Source organism: Oncorhynchus mykiss, chromosome 31 (assembly GCF_013265735.2).
Source record: "Oncorhynchus mykiss isolate Arlee chromosome 31, USDA_OmykA_1.1, whole genome shotgun sequence".
Taxonomy (NCBI): Eukaryota; Metazoa; Chordata; class Actinopteri; order Salmoniformes; family Salmonidae; genus Oncorhynchus; species Oncorhynchus mykiss.
Genome location: NC_050571.1, coordinates 28,053,993 through 28,066,109, shown reverse-complemented (window position 1 = coordinate 28,066,109; position 12,117 = coordinate 28,053,993). Strand labels below are relative to the sequence as shown.

General features: G+C 42.5%; 2 protein-coding genes across 3 annotated transcripts; both read right to left on the bottom strand.

Annotated features, from left to right (window-relative positions):
- Positions 1-382: 382 nt before the first annotated feature.
- On the bottom strand, positions 383-8,698 carry LOC110504919 (ubiquitin-conjugating enzyme E2 D2). 2 transcript variants are annotated; one of them, XM_021583792.2, is made up of 8 exons: positions 8,358-8,698; positions 2,745-2,808; positions 2,545-2,576; positions 2,370-2,447; positions 2,136-2,241; positions 1,924-2,017; positions 1,724-1,773; positions 383-1,361 (listed from the first exon to the last, which is right to left on the bottom strand). In XM_021583792.2, the coding sequence occupies exons 1-7, from the start codon at positions 8,379-8,381 to the stop codon at positions 1,725-1,727; spliced, it is 447 nt and encodes a 148-aa protein (XP_021439467.1). In that variant the 5' UTR covers positions 8,382-8,698; the 3' UTR covers positions 383-1,361; position 1,724. The 2 variants fall into 2 exon arrangements, with proteins under 2 accessions (XP_021439467.1, XP_021439468.1); XM_021583793.2 differs by lacking the exon at positions 1,724-1,773.
- Positions 8,699-9,684: 986 nt separating this feature from the next.
- Positions 9,685-11,722, bottom strand: LOC118946038 (sialidase-like). The gene is made up of 4 exons (XM_036970092.1): positions 11,629-11,722; positions 11,297-11,438; positions 9,913-10,849; positions 9,685-9,732 (listed from the first exon to the last, which is right to left on the bottom strand). The coding sequence occupies exons 1-4, from the start codon at positions 11,720-11,722 to the stop codon at positions 9,685-9,687; spliced, it is 1,221 nt and encodes a 406-aa protein (XP_036825987.1).
- Positions 11,723-12,117: the final 395 nt, after the last annotated feature.

Below are 12,117 nucleotides of genomic sequence, written 5' to 3'. Positions count from 1 at the left end.
GTAGTTGGGACACAGGCCTGAAAAAACATATCCACACTTGCACAACACGGCAAGTATCTGTCACTCTGGATAAAGTGTACTTAATGTAAATGTCAACCATTTCTGATTCAAATGCAGGTATTCAGCATCACTACCGAAGTGGACGTTACCCGTCTTAGTCTGAAGATTTTCTTAAATTAAGGTATTGGAGTCTAGGAAAATACATGGCTACTACATCGTAAGGTCCATAGCTGCTCTAGTCAGTCATGGGGGGCCTATTAATAACCCCACAGTTGAGGGCTTCTCAGCATTCCCAGAGGCATATCGTTTGCTACTTGTAATGCGATCAACAGCCCCAATGCATCTCCATATATTTAAAAGTAGTCCTGCTACAAAACAAGAGTTATTTGTTCAACTTTATTGAGAAAAAAAAAAGTAACCATTAAATAGCAGAGCTATTAGTTGATCGATCAGCCATTGAGAACTTTGAATAACGTATTCAGTGCAAAAGAGAACAGTGTTATGGATGATGATTAACTAATGGCTCCACATTCTAAGAACAAAAAGTAACAAAATATCAAAGTGAACACATTTGCTCTCAATCCATTCTCAGCAGCACAAACCAATTATTTATCTTATTAACATGCATAAAATATTTCTTATTTACTTCAGCAATTCTCCATTCAAAACAGTTAAGATTCACCCATTTTGAATGTTTAAGTTTTTGTGCATCTCTGATCTATCGATTCCTGCGTCATTCCATGTGTATCTGAGCTTTTGCCGTTCAATCAGGCCGGTATGACAAGTTTTGCACCGGCTGTATTTCTGCCTGATGGAACGGTAGCTCAGATACACATGGAATGACCCGGGAATCGTTAGAACATTCAAAATAGGTAAATCTTAACTTTAAGATTAAAGTGTATGATATTCACAGACATCAGTTCTCTAATGCTATTGGAAAAGTGTGATTGAACCATGTTGATTCTCTCAATACAGAAATGGTGGCATTGAGAATCTTTATTTTTAGTTGGCACCTCCTGCGTGAATTCAGAGCAATCAAGAGCTCTTCACAAAGTGGCTGTGGTTGGCTTTATACAGACATGCTTCACTGAGAGTTCAGAGCAATTGGCATATTTTGTAAAGGGAAAAAAGGGGTATTGGAGACATTTGTCCTTGTTAAGAGGATGTGAATACATTTAGGGGGCAAAACAAAGAATCAATTACTGTTATTTGCTGATGGTAAGGGGTTGCGGCCGAATGGGCAAAAAAAAAAAAACAGTAATTTAAAGTTTTTTTTCCCAGCTATAATGCAAGTTGATACGACCATGACCGATTATCACATGGCGTACTTCTGAGTCCATTCCCGGGCTATTCTGTTGTACCTGTGGAAAGGTAACAGAACATAAATCAATCCACAATAGACTAGGGGTGGAGCTTCAAGAACAACGCCATGCCTTACAACACAGCAACTACCCAAGATAAACCTGAGATGCATGATGTTCACACACAGAATACTCTCATCCCATAGTCCCACCAAAATGGCATTCAATACTGTCAAACAGTCCAAGACAGACAATCAGACAGTGGGAATACAGGTCAGAGCAAAGCCACCATCCACCAAGGCAAATTTACTTAGAGTGGCAAAATATGTCAGCCTCATTGAGTTAGTTGAAGTGCTGTCAACAGTATAAATGTCAGAACCCACAACAATGTCCTCTCCCTCGACGATGCAGGGCAGTCTTACCCTAAAGCATAGCGTACTTTTCTGTCCATTCTCTCGCTAGTCTATTATACCTGATGCAGAAGGAAAAGTCCTATAAGTCCTATAAGTATCTAGATCTAATATTATAGGGTATAACTCACTTTGCACCGATCTTGTTCAAGCCTTTGGATCAAAAAGATAATAATATTTTTCACAAAATGATTAGAGTACAATATACTAACTTTTCCGTATCTGTTTTGTAGATACGGGCGATCTCTGGCACTAACGGGTCGTCAGGGTTGGGGTCACATAAGAGTGAACAAATGGACAAAAGTACTGAAAGGGAGATTAAAAAGAAGGATTAGGAGTGGATCTTAGGCATGTGAATCGAAATGAAGTCAAGGTAAAAATGAGTAACACGAAGGGCACAAAGAATGGAAAAACGACACCCTACCTTTAGAGATAGTTAATGCTGGAGACCACTGTGATCTCAAAATATCCAGGCAGATGCTGCCGTTACTGTTAATATTTGGGTGATAAATTCTTGTGGTGAACGCAAGCTGCAATGAAAAGGTTGGAGGAGCAATCAAACACATTGATCCACGGAAACCTCATTCCTCAATCTTCCACATGCATCAACACAACTTCAATTGTAAAAGAACAGAGGAACAAGAGCGGAAATAATTACCTTAGGTGGTTTGAAGGGATAGTCTGTGGGGAAGTGAATAGTCAGGAAAAAAACACCACCTTGGTATGGGCTGTCATTCTGAAAAGAAAACAGAATTACATCTCAACGGTCACACTGAGCAGCCAAAGCAACTTCAAATTCATCAAATGGAGAAACACTTTATAATGATACTCACAGGCCCCATAATTGTAGCTTGCCAATGAAACACTGCCAAACAGAAAGGGAGACAGTTGAGGAATGTTTCAGATGCCTTGCTGTTGATCATTTATTTGTGCTCTGAGATTATTCTGTATAATGAAAAGCGCTTAACAAAATGTAATAAATTAAGAATTATTATAATGTTAGGTTTAATACAAGTGCTCAGTTTGGCCTTACTGTCGTCTCCAACCGGGCCAGCGGAACACTGTGCAGGAGGGTCCCTGCCCAGGTCGTTCAGCTCCTGAAACAGAGAAACCAAACCAGGACACCATCAGCCCACGGTTCCCCTTCCGTGTACCAACACTGTTAACTCATCATTGCTACTGCAGACCTCACAGCCGTACTTGGAAGAGCATTTGCTTTGCATTTACATTGCTGGCGTTGCAATGTGCACTGCACAGGAAGTACTTTTAAAGTTGAATTAGAGACCGATGAAAAGAGGAATCCATTTTATAACGACTGTAGCTTAATGATTAGTCTTGGCCATAATGAAAGTGGGCAGTGACTAAACAGTTTCTTGTATTGCAGTGATTGAGCATATGGTATCTTGCAGAGCCCCGTCAGAGCAAGCACTTCAGGATCAGGTAAGAACTTCTTGGGCCAATAGTGATACTGTCTATATTGCATGTGGGTCCGAGTGACATGAGGGTGAGAATGTTAGTCATCGAATAGATCAGTAAAATAGGTGCACGCCTTGAGCAGGCAGGAAGCTGTGGGCTGTGTTGCCGTCAGGCAAAGTTGGTGTCAGTGCGAAGCTGAGCTAAAGTACAGACACGCACAGCCGTCACTCAACCTGTAACAGCCTGTGTTGACATGGGCCTAGGCTTCCTCCCCCATGGTCAACTAACGGGTTAGTAAAGGTCAAAATGTTACTATTATGTAAATACAGACCTGCTATATCTCAGTAATAAACATAGGTCTGCATAGACTTGAATGATGCGTATGCGAGTCCAGGAAAATAATTAAACTAGAGTGTAGTGATAGTCCCAACTTTTCACAATGGATGAGGCCTATCCCTGACAACTTGTGGCAATGTCTCAAACACCCAAGTCAGAATGTGGATTGGCCTGACCAGTGCTACACTGGAGGGAAAGATGACAGCAGCATTGCTGACAGTAGCTAGGTTTCCATAAAATCTGAAACAGATTTATGCTAAAAATTATATAATAAGCTTTTTTTTTTTTATATGCACATTTCCCACCAGAGTTGTTTCCATCAGACTGACTTTGTTGCGGATTAAAAGGCTGTGTGTGATGACAGGGCACATAAAAACACGTTTGTGCTTAAGTTTTTGTGTACTGAAAAAAACAACTAAATAACTTGTTTGTGTATCCATTGCATTTTACACCACCGATAGTGTTGTCACAAACTGTGGCAATAAATGGCAAACTTGGCCAATCTGGTTTTCACGCACGTTCTCAAGACAACAATTTGCTCCGAAAGTGGATACTGGACAGGGTAGGTTATGACATGGATAAGAGCAAGATCTTTTTGACTTGTTAATTGGCAGCTAAGCATCGATCATCGTGTCACTAGCATACAAATTTAATCAGCATGTATTAGTCGTAAACATGAGGTAATTCTCCATCTATAAAATCGGGTGAACCACTAAGAAAAATGACAGCACTTTTTGTACACAGTGCCTCCATTTTAGGGAACCAAATGTATTGGGACAAATTCAATTGTGTGTTAAAGTAGTCAAAAGTTTAGCATTTGGTCCCATATTCATAGCACGCAATGACTACATCAAGCTTGTGACTGCAATTTTTGGGGGATGCATTTGCCGTGTTTCAGATTATTTTGTGCCCAATATAAATGAATGGTAAATAATGTATTGTGTCATGAGAGGCAGTCCCTGTCATTGTAAATAAGAATAAAATGTTTCCAAAACACTACCACTATTAGAGATCGTCCTGAATGAATCGTGAATAATGATCAGTGAGAAAGTTAGACGCACAAATATCATACCCCCAAAAACACAAACCTCCTGTTATTGTGATGGTTAGAGGTTAGCATGTCTGTTTGTGGCCCGCCTGTTAGCTTGCATGATTCTTGCCATTCTCCTTCGACCTCTCGTCAAAGCTGTTTACGCCCACAGGACTACTGCTGACTGGATGTTTTGTTTGCCACACCATTCTCAGTAAACCGTAGCGATGAGCTTGGATTGTGATCGACTGGTTGATCTCCAAAGCATTCCCAGACGATAAAACATTTCTGTAAAAACAACCAACGATAAAGCCTCGAGTTCCAATTTGTTTCGCGCTGCTGTTGGTAGATGCACTTGATTCAGTAGCCAATGCACCGGGAAGGTAAAAGTGTTCCCATTTGAACCATTTCATGGGTCTAAAAAGGTAGATCTACACCTACACGGCAGGCCCAGCGAGCAAATCAAGTGCACCCATAGGCCTACCGCTGGCCAATCAGATAGCTCAAATCACTGTGTATGCACAGGAATCAAACCATAGACTATAAAAAACCTTGAACACACAGCAAAGTTGATATTGTGAGATTTCAAAACCATGACTAGAGAGAGACAACAAAAACAGCAAAGAGCTGTTTTACATCCCAGGTTTACACATGCTCCCAGGGACACAGCTTGGGGTAAAATTAAGACCCTCGATATTTATTGGAAAGGAGCCTCATGCTCATCACTGTCCACTTTCACCACCCTGTGCATGCTTTTCAAGTCGCAGTGGGAGGACCACACAACATAGCATCGCATAACTGTAAATCAGAATGGAGAAAGACCCATTGAAATCACATTTTTTTTTTATTGTGTTGCCACCCTAGGGTCATGCACTACTCATTAAGCAAATGTATAACTTTTACTATTAAAAAACTAAATACTGTCTTTTCTTTTTAAATACTGTGATATAATATTTTGCCCATATCGCCCAGAGTTTACATGCATCGTCCTGCATGTTTAGGCCTACATTTTGTTGCTGGTTTAATAAACTATGTTGGGTTCAATTCAGTTCAATTGTGTCAGTAAGTTTAAAACAGGAACATCCCATTCTAATAGGTTGGTTATTAGGCTATACCTTATTTGTACAGTAACAACCAATGTTTCCCCTTTATTTTTCAGGCAGGCCTCAAAGGGCTTTGAAGCAACATCCAGGATTACTAACAACTTATTTTTAGGCACAGGGCCTGTCCCACTCAATGTGAATATAAAGCTATCTGGAAGCATAGGCCTACATTTGTTTACACCTATTCAAACTGAATGTTTGTAAGCTAGGCATAATGTAAAATCAACAATGACGCCCAATTTGCTCATGTTTCAAGGGTACAGGCTACTACAGCAATGTAATGTTGGGGACTTCATCCATTATGTTTTAGTTTGAATGTTTGCCAATTACAATCGAATATGCATTATTTTAGATTAATGCTATGGCACTGTAACATTAAAAGCAGAGTAGCTACAGTGGTTTGCGAAAGTATTCACCCCCCTTGGTATTTTTCCTATTTTGTTGCCTTACAACCTGGAATTCAAATTGATCTTTTTGGGGGGGGGGGGGGGGGGGTTGTGTCATTTGATTTACACAACGTGCCTACCACTTAGAAAATGCAAAATATTTTTTTATTGTGAAACAAACTAAGAAATAAGACAAAAAACAGACAGCTTGAGTGTGCATAACTCATCACCCCCCCCCCAAAGTCAATACCTTGTAGAGGCACCTTTTGCAGCAATTACAGCTGCAAGTCTCTTGGGGTATGTCTCTATAAGCTTGGCACATCTAGCCGCTGTGATTTTTGCCTATTCTTCAAGGCAAAACTGCTCCAGCGCCTTCAGGTTGGATGGGTTCTGCTGGTGTACAGCAATCTTTAAGTCATACCACAGATTCTCAATTGGATTGAGGTCTGGGATTTGACTAGGCCATTCCAAGACATTTAAATGTTTCCCCTTAAACCACTCGAGTGTTGCTTTAGCAGTATGCTTCGGGTCATTGTCCTGTTGGAAGGTGAACCTCCGTCCCAGTCTCAAATCTCTTGAAGACAAACAGGTTTCCCTCAAGAATTTCCCTGTATTTAGCGCCATCCACCATTCCTTCAATTGTGACCAGTTACCCAGTCTCTGCCGATGAAAAACATCCCCACAGCATGATGCTGCCACCACCATGGAGATGTTGTTCTCGGGTGATGAGGTGTTGGGTTTGCGCCAGACATAGCGTTTTCCTTGATGGCCAAAAAGCTACATTTTAGTCTCATCTGACCAGAGCACCTTCTTCCATATGTTTGGGGAGTCTCCCACATGCCTTTTGGTGAACACCAATACGTGTTTGCTTATTTTTTTCTGGACACTCTTCCGTAAAGCCCAGCCCTGTGGGGTGTACAGCTTAAAGTGGTCTTATGGACAGACACTCCAATCTCCGCTGTGGAGCTCCTTCAGGGTCTCTTTGTTGCCTATCTGATTAATGCCCTCCTTGCCTGGTCCGTGAGTTTTGGTGGGAGGCCCTCTCTTGGCAGGTTTGTTGTGGTTCCATATTCTTTCCATTTTTTAATAATGGATTTAATGGTGCGCCGTGGGATGTTCAAAGTTTCGGATATTTTTTTATAACTCAACCCTGATCTGTACTTCTCCACTACTTTGTCCCTGACCTGTTTGGAGAGCTCCTTGGTCTTCATGGTGCTGCTTGCTTGGTGGTGCCCCTTGCTTAGTGGTGCCCCTTGCTTAGTGGTGTTGCAGACTCTGGGGCCTTTCAGAACAGGTGTATATATACTGAGATCAGGTGACGGATCATGTGACACTTAGATTGCACATAAGTGGACTTTATTTAACCAATTATGTGACTTCTAAAAGGTAATTGGTTGCACCAGAGCTTATTTAGGGGCTTCATAGCAAATACATATGCACCCACCACTTTTCCGTTTTTTCATTTCACCAATGTGTACTATTTTCTGTATGTCCATTACATGAAATCCATTTAAATTACAGGGTGTAATGCAACAAAATAGGAAAAACGCCAAGAGGGATTAAATAGTTTTGCAAGGCACTGTAATAGGGTGTTTTCTTAAAGAGTGACTGACTCCCTTCTCTTGCATTTCTATCTCGACTTCGGGCGTCACAGTCAAGTGTCAGTGCAATCATGACATCGCTTTAAACCAATATTAGGAGAAGTGTTGAATGTATTACTTTGTTTGGGGACACAGCAATTACACTATTTTACTTTAGTAATAATTACCACAGCAGCTATGTATATTTTTATGCTAGAGTTTCGGAATAGATACCAGAAAATACCAACACGAGGATGACACTAGACTTGGCCAGCTTGAATGACAAGGTTTATATTTCCAGCAAGATACACCAAACCGAAACCTGCCACGAGTTGGTGGTAGTGGTATGTAATAACAACCATATCCTCAATCTCATCAGGTTTCACCATGACTTGTTAATTAGTTAACAAGCACCAGAAAGTTTAGGGGATAACGTTACTAGCTAACAATGACACCGACTAAGCTAACGTGAGACGATTAATATAATTCGGATTCTGAGCTAACGTTACTTCTAGCTAGATTCTGAACTAATATTTAGCTCACTCACTTTAAACTAGCCAACGTTAGCTTAACTACTTAGCTAGCTAAGCTACTAGGCCATGCTACTGCAAGCCAAGCTGGCTAACAACCAAATAAGCACGCTTGTTATAGCGAACTTGCAACTGCTCACTGTACGACGCGTTACATAGCTAACTAAAACGACAAAAAAATATATACATTCTACCACATGACCTATAACATCACTAACTTATTTAGCTGTGTTTACGGCAAAGACTCAAACAACAATCAATTTACCTTGTGAATTCGTTTTAAGGCCATTCTGCTAGTGCGTAGGGACCGGTTGTCGAAGATAGAGCAAAGGCTAGCTACGTGATGCTAACTAGCATATAGCAATTAGCTGTAGTGTACGGCGATCTACCCTGGCTAGCTTTACATCAACTCACAATATTACTTTTATAGTTGATAAACGGGTATCAATAGATCTACTGGTATTTTCGCTTTTCCTTGGTCGACAGCCGTTGGCTGCTTTGACTGCACTGGTATTATAACGTTTCCGATACGTTAGCTCGGCTCGTTCTTCTGGTCACGACTATGAAGTGAGCGATATTACCGATGAGTTGAATCAGCGGTTCGCCTTCATAATAAAAGTTCTGCATTGAAACTGTATACAAATAGTCGAATCATGCCACAATTGGACTAAACCCAAACAAAACAAATCACAGAAGTATATACAGAAGTCAAATAAGAAATTATGCACTGGTGTTATTTGTGTGCATACAAATGATATAATAAATTGCTAAAACATATATATGACCACCAGCATTAGTCGAGAGAAGAGAACGCGAAGAGAAAGTTGAAGGAGAGTGGTTTCACTAAATGTTTCCCCGTGACCAGATATGATAAACCCAATTCAGACTGCCTTTTCTGTTCAATCCTATGCCATGTAGTGAGTTTAAAATTAAGATTGCTGTGTGCGTTTTGTTGGGTATCAGAGCTGGCATGTCTACTATAGAGAATACTCAAACAACAGGGGGAAACAAGGGTTGAGGGCATTACTTTCCTAACTTTTTATTTAATTTTTATTTTACCCCTTATTTCTCCCCAATTTCGTGGTATCCAACAACTCCCGTATGGGCTCGGGAGAGACGAAGGTCGAAAGCCATGCATCCTCCGAAACACAACCCAACCAAGCCGCACAGCTTCTTTAACAAAGCGCGCATCCAACCCGGAAGACAGCCGCACCAATATATCGGAAGAAACACCGTGCACCTGGCGACCTGGTTAGCGTGCACTGCGCCCGGCCCGCCACAGGAGTCGCTGGTGCGCGATGAGACAAGGATATCCCTACCGGCCAATCCCTCCCCAACCCGGACGACGCTTGGCAAATTATGTGTTGCCCCACGGACCTCCCGGTCGACTGCGACAGAGCCTGGGCGCGAACCCAGAGTCTCTGGTGGCACAGCTAGCACTGCAATGCAGTGCCCTAGACCACTGAGGCTCTTTGACTACTAGACCACTGAGGATCTTTGCTAACTTTTTAACCCAATGGGAGTATTAACTCATCCTGTCCTTGATAGGGGATTCCCGAAGAAAGTGGGCAGCTAAAACTGGGGGCCCAAAGTCAGAGGAGAGAGGTTTTGAACCCTGAGAGATGAACGGAGCCGTCTCCCTGAAGCAGAAACCAGGACACAGAGAAGACGAGAGTTACTGTGCGTGTGTGTGTGCGTGTGTGTGTGTGTGTGTGTGCAACATACATTTATATAGTATCTTCCAAGATCCCAAACACTCTTTGCACAATGAAGTAAGCAACATTAAATAGAGCAGAAAATACACCTAAAGGAGGACTCACAAACACGGGCGCAGTAGGTTGACTGGGTTGGTTGAGGTAACTTGAAGCAGCAGGTTGACTGGGTTGGTTGAGGTAACTTGAAGCAGCAGGTTGACTGGGTTGGTTGAGGTAACTTGAAGCAGCAGGTTGACTGGGTTGGTTGAGGTAACATGAAGCAGCAGGTTGACTGGGTTGGTTGAGGTAACTTGAAGCAGCAGGTTGACTGGGTTGGTTGAGGTAACATGAAGCAGCAGGTTGACTGGGTTGGTTGAGGTAACTTGAAGCAGCAGGTTGACTGGGTTGGTTGAGGTAACTTGAAGCAGCAGGTTGACTGGGATAACTTGAAGCAGCAGGTTGACTGGGTTGGTTGAGGTAACTTGAAGCAGCAGGTTGACTGGGTTGGTTGAGGTAACTTGAAGCAGCAGGTTGACTGGGTTGGTTGAGGTAACTTGAAGCAGCAGGTTGACTGGGTTGGTTGAGGTAACTTGAAGCAGCAGGTTGACTGGGTTGGTTGAGGTAACTTGAAGCAGCAGGTTGACTGGGTTGGTTGAGGTAACTTGAAGCAGCAGGTTGACTGGGTTGGTTGAGGTAACATGAAGCAGCAGGTTGACTGGGTTGGTTGAGGTAACTTGAAGCAGCAGGTTGACTGGGTTGGTTGAGGTAACTTGAAGCAGCAGGTTGACTGGGTTGGTTGAGGTAACTTGAAGCAGCAGGTTGACTGGGTTGGTTGAGGTAACATGAAGCAGCAGGTTGACTGGGTTGGTTGAGGTAACTTGAAGCAGCAGGTTGACTGGGTTGGTTGAGGTAACTTGAAGCAGCAGGTTGACTGGGTTGGTTGAGGTAACTTGAAGCAGCAGGTTGACTGGGATAACTTGAAGCAGCAGGTTGACTGAGGTAACTTGAAGCAGCAGTTTGATTGGGTTGACTAGGGTTCAGTAAATCACGTATCAAATCAATCCTTCAGATACATTAAAATCCTTTCAGAACTTGCCACAGACAACCATAGAGATGAGGCTTTGTATTTGCATGTACGTCATGATAGTAAACCAAAGGGGGTGCCTGTTGATCCACGGCCTGTCATGGTGTGGCAGCAGAGCTGTCAGGTTTGGCTGCCTGCTTCTTATAGCAACACTTCTTCACATAACAACAACATACAGCCACCACAGCAGAGAATAAGCAGAAAACACTCATATAAACCCATACAGGCATAGGTGTGAGACGAAATGAGTGAGAGACAGACAGACGGAGAGAGAATTTGTTCATTTCAAGAAGCTTACATCCTTATTACAAGTTTACAACCCACATCAGATACCCCATAAAAGGCAATGTGTATTTGTCTGAAGTATTGGTCACAAAGAAATAATGTCCATTGCCAATCTAAATTGATACCGAGCAAGACTCTCACTCACCACCACTCCTCAGCCTCACCACCATGGCAAGGTTGCTATACTGGTCTGTCAGCTCAAACATGCCTGATTCATAGCGTGCTAGATCCCTGATCTCAAGGTACACCATCAGAACCTTGGAGTCCAGGTGTGAAGGTGATGCTACACAGGGTGGGGTCCAATGGGAAGTTCATCTTGAGGTCCTTGCCCTCAAGTTTATTGTATTCCTCCACCCATTCTGAAAGGCAGGATGGGTAAGACTATATCTGGATAAGAGGGCCAATATAGTGAAGGGTAGATATTCTAAGGATGTCCCTGGTCTTGTCATTGTTAAACATGAGAGAAAACATACTCTCATCCTTCTCTGTCACATCTGGCACCTCAAAGATCTTGGTGGTTGTGTACCATGGGTCCTTCAGCTGAAGATCAGAGGGACAAAAACACATCCTGAAAATCCTCTAAATATCAGTGCTGAGTGCTGAATGGAAACTAATCAGGCTCCAACCATTTAATTTGGACCTTTGGCTAAAGTCACACACACACACACACACACACACACACACACACACACACACACACACACACACACACACACACACCACATAGTAGCCTGGAGTCAATAGCATTGGGGAATGGGGGGCCTAGTTCACATACGATAGTTAATTTAAAACTGCTCACCACAAGTCTCCTGTGTTCCGGGTGGTGAATTGGGGTGAAGAAGAGTTTGGTTTGGTAAAGACCACTGTAAATATCCTGTGTCATCTCATAGGTATCACCCCAGCACACATCAGCCGTGATGAGCTGAGCCAAGCCTGAAGAAAAAGCAGGACATTTAAAGGGA

Excerpts from the sequence above, each read along its gene's own strand:
- LOC110504919 (XM_021583792.2), bottom strand. The coding sequence starts at position 8,381 with ATGGCCTTAAAACGAATTCACAAG. Across the intron at positions 2,809-8,357 it reads CCTTAAAACGAATTCACAAG|GAGCTGAACGACCTGGGCAG; the intron begins GTAAATTGATTG and ends TCTCTGTTTCAG. Across the intron at positions 2,448-2,544 it reads AAGCTACAATTATGGGGCCT|AATGACAGCCCATACCAAGG; the intron begins GTGAGTATCATT and ends TTTTCTTTTCAG.
- LOC118946038 (XM_036970092.1), bottom strand. The coding sequence starts at position 11,722 with ATGTGTTTTTGTCCCTCTGATCTTCAGCTGAAGGACCCATGGTACACA. Across the intron at positions 11,439-11,628 it reads TGTGACAGAGAAGGATGAGA|CATCACCTTCACACCTGGAC; the intron begins GTATGTTTTCTC and ends CACCCTGTGTAG. Across the intron at positions 9,733-9,912 it reads AACCTACTGCGCCCGTGTTT|GGAGACGGCTCCGTTCATCT; the intron begins GTGAGTCCTCCT and ends TTTCTGCTTCAG.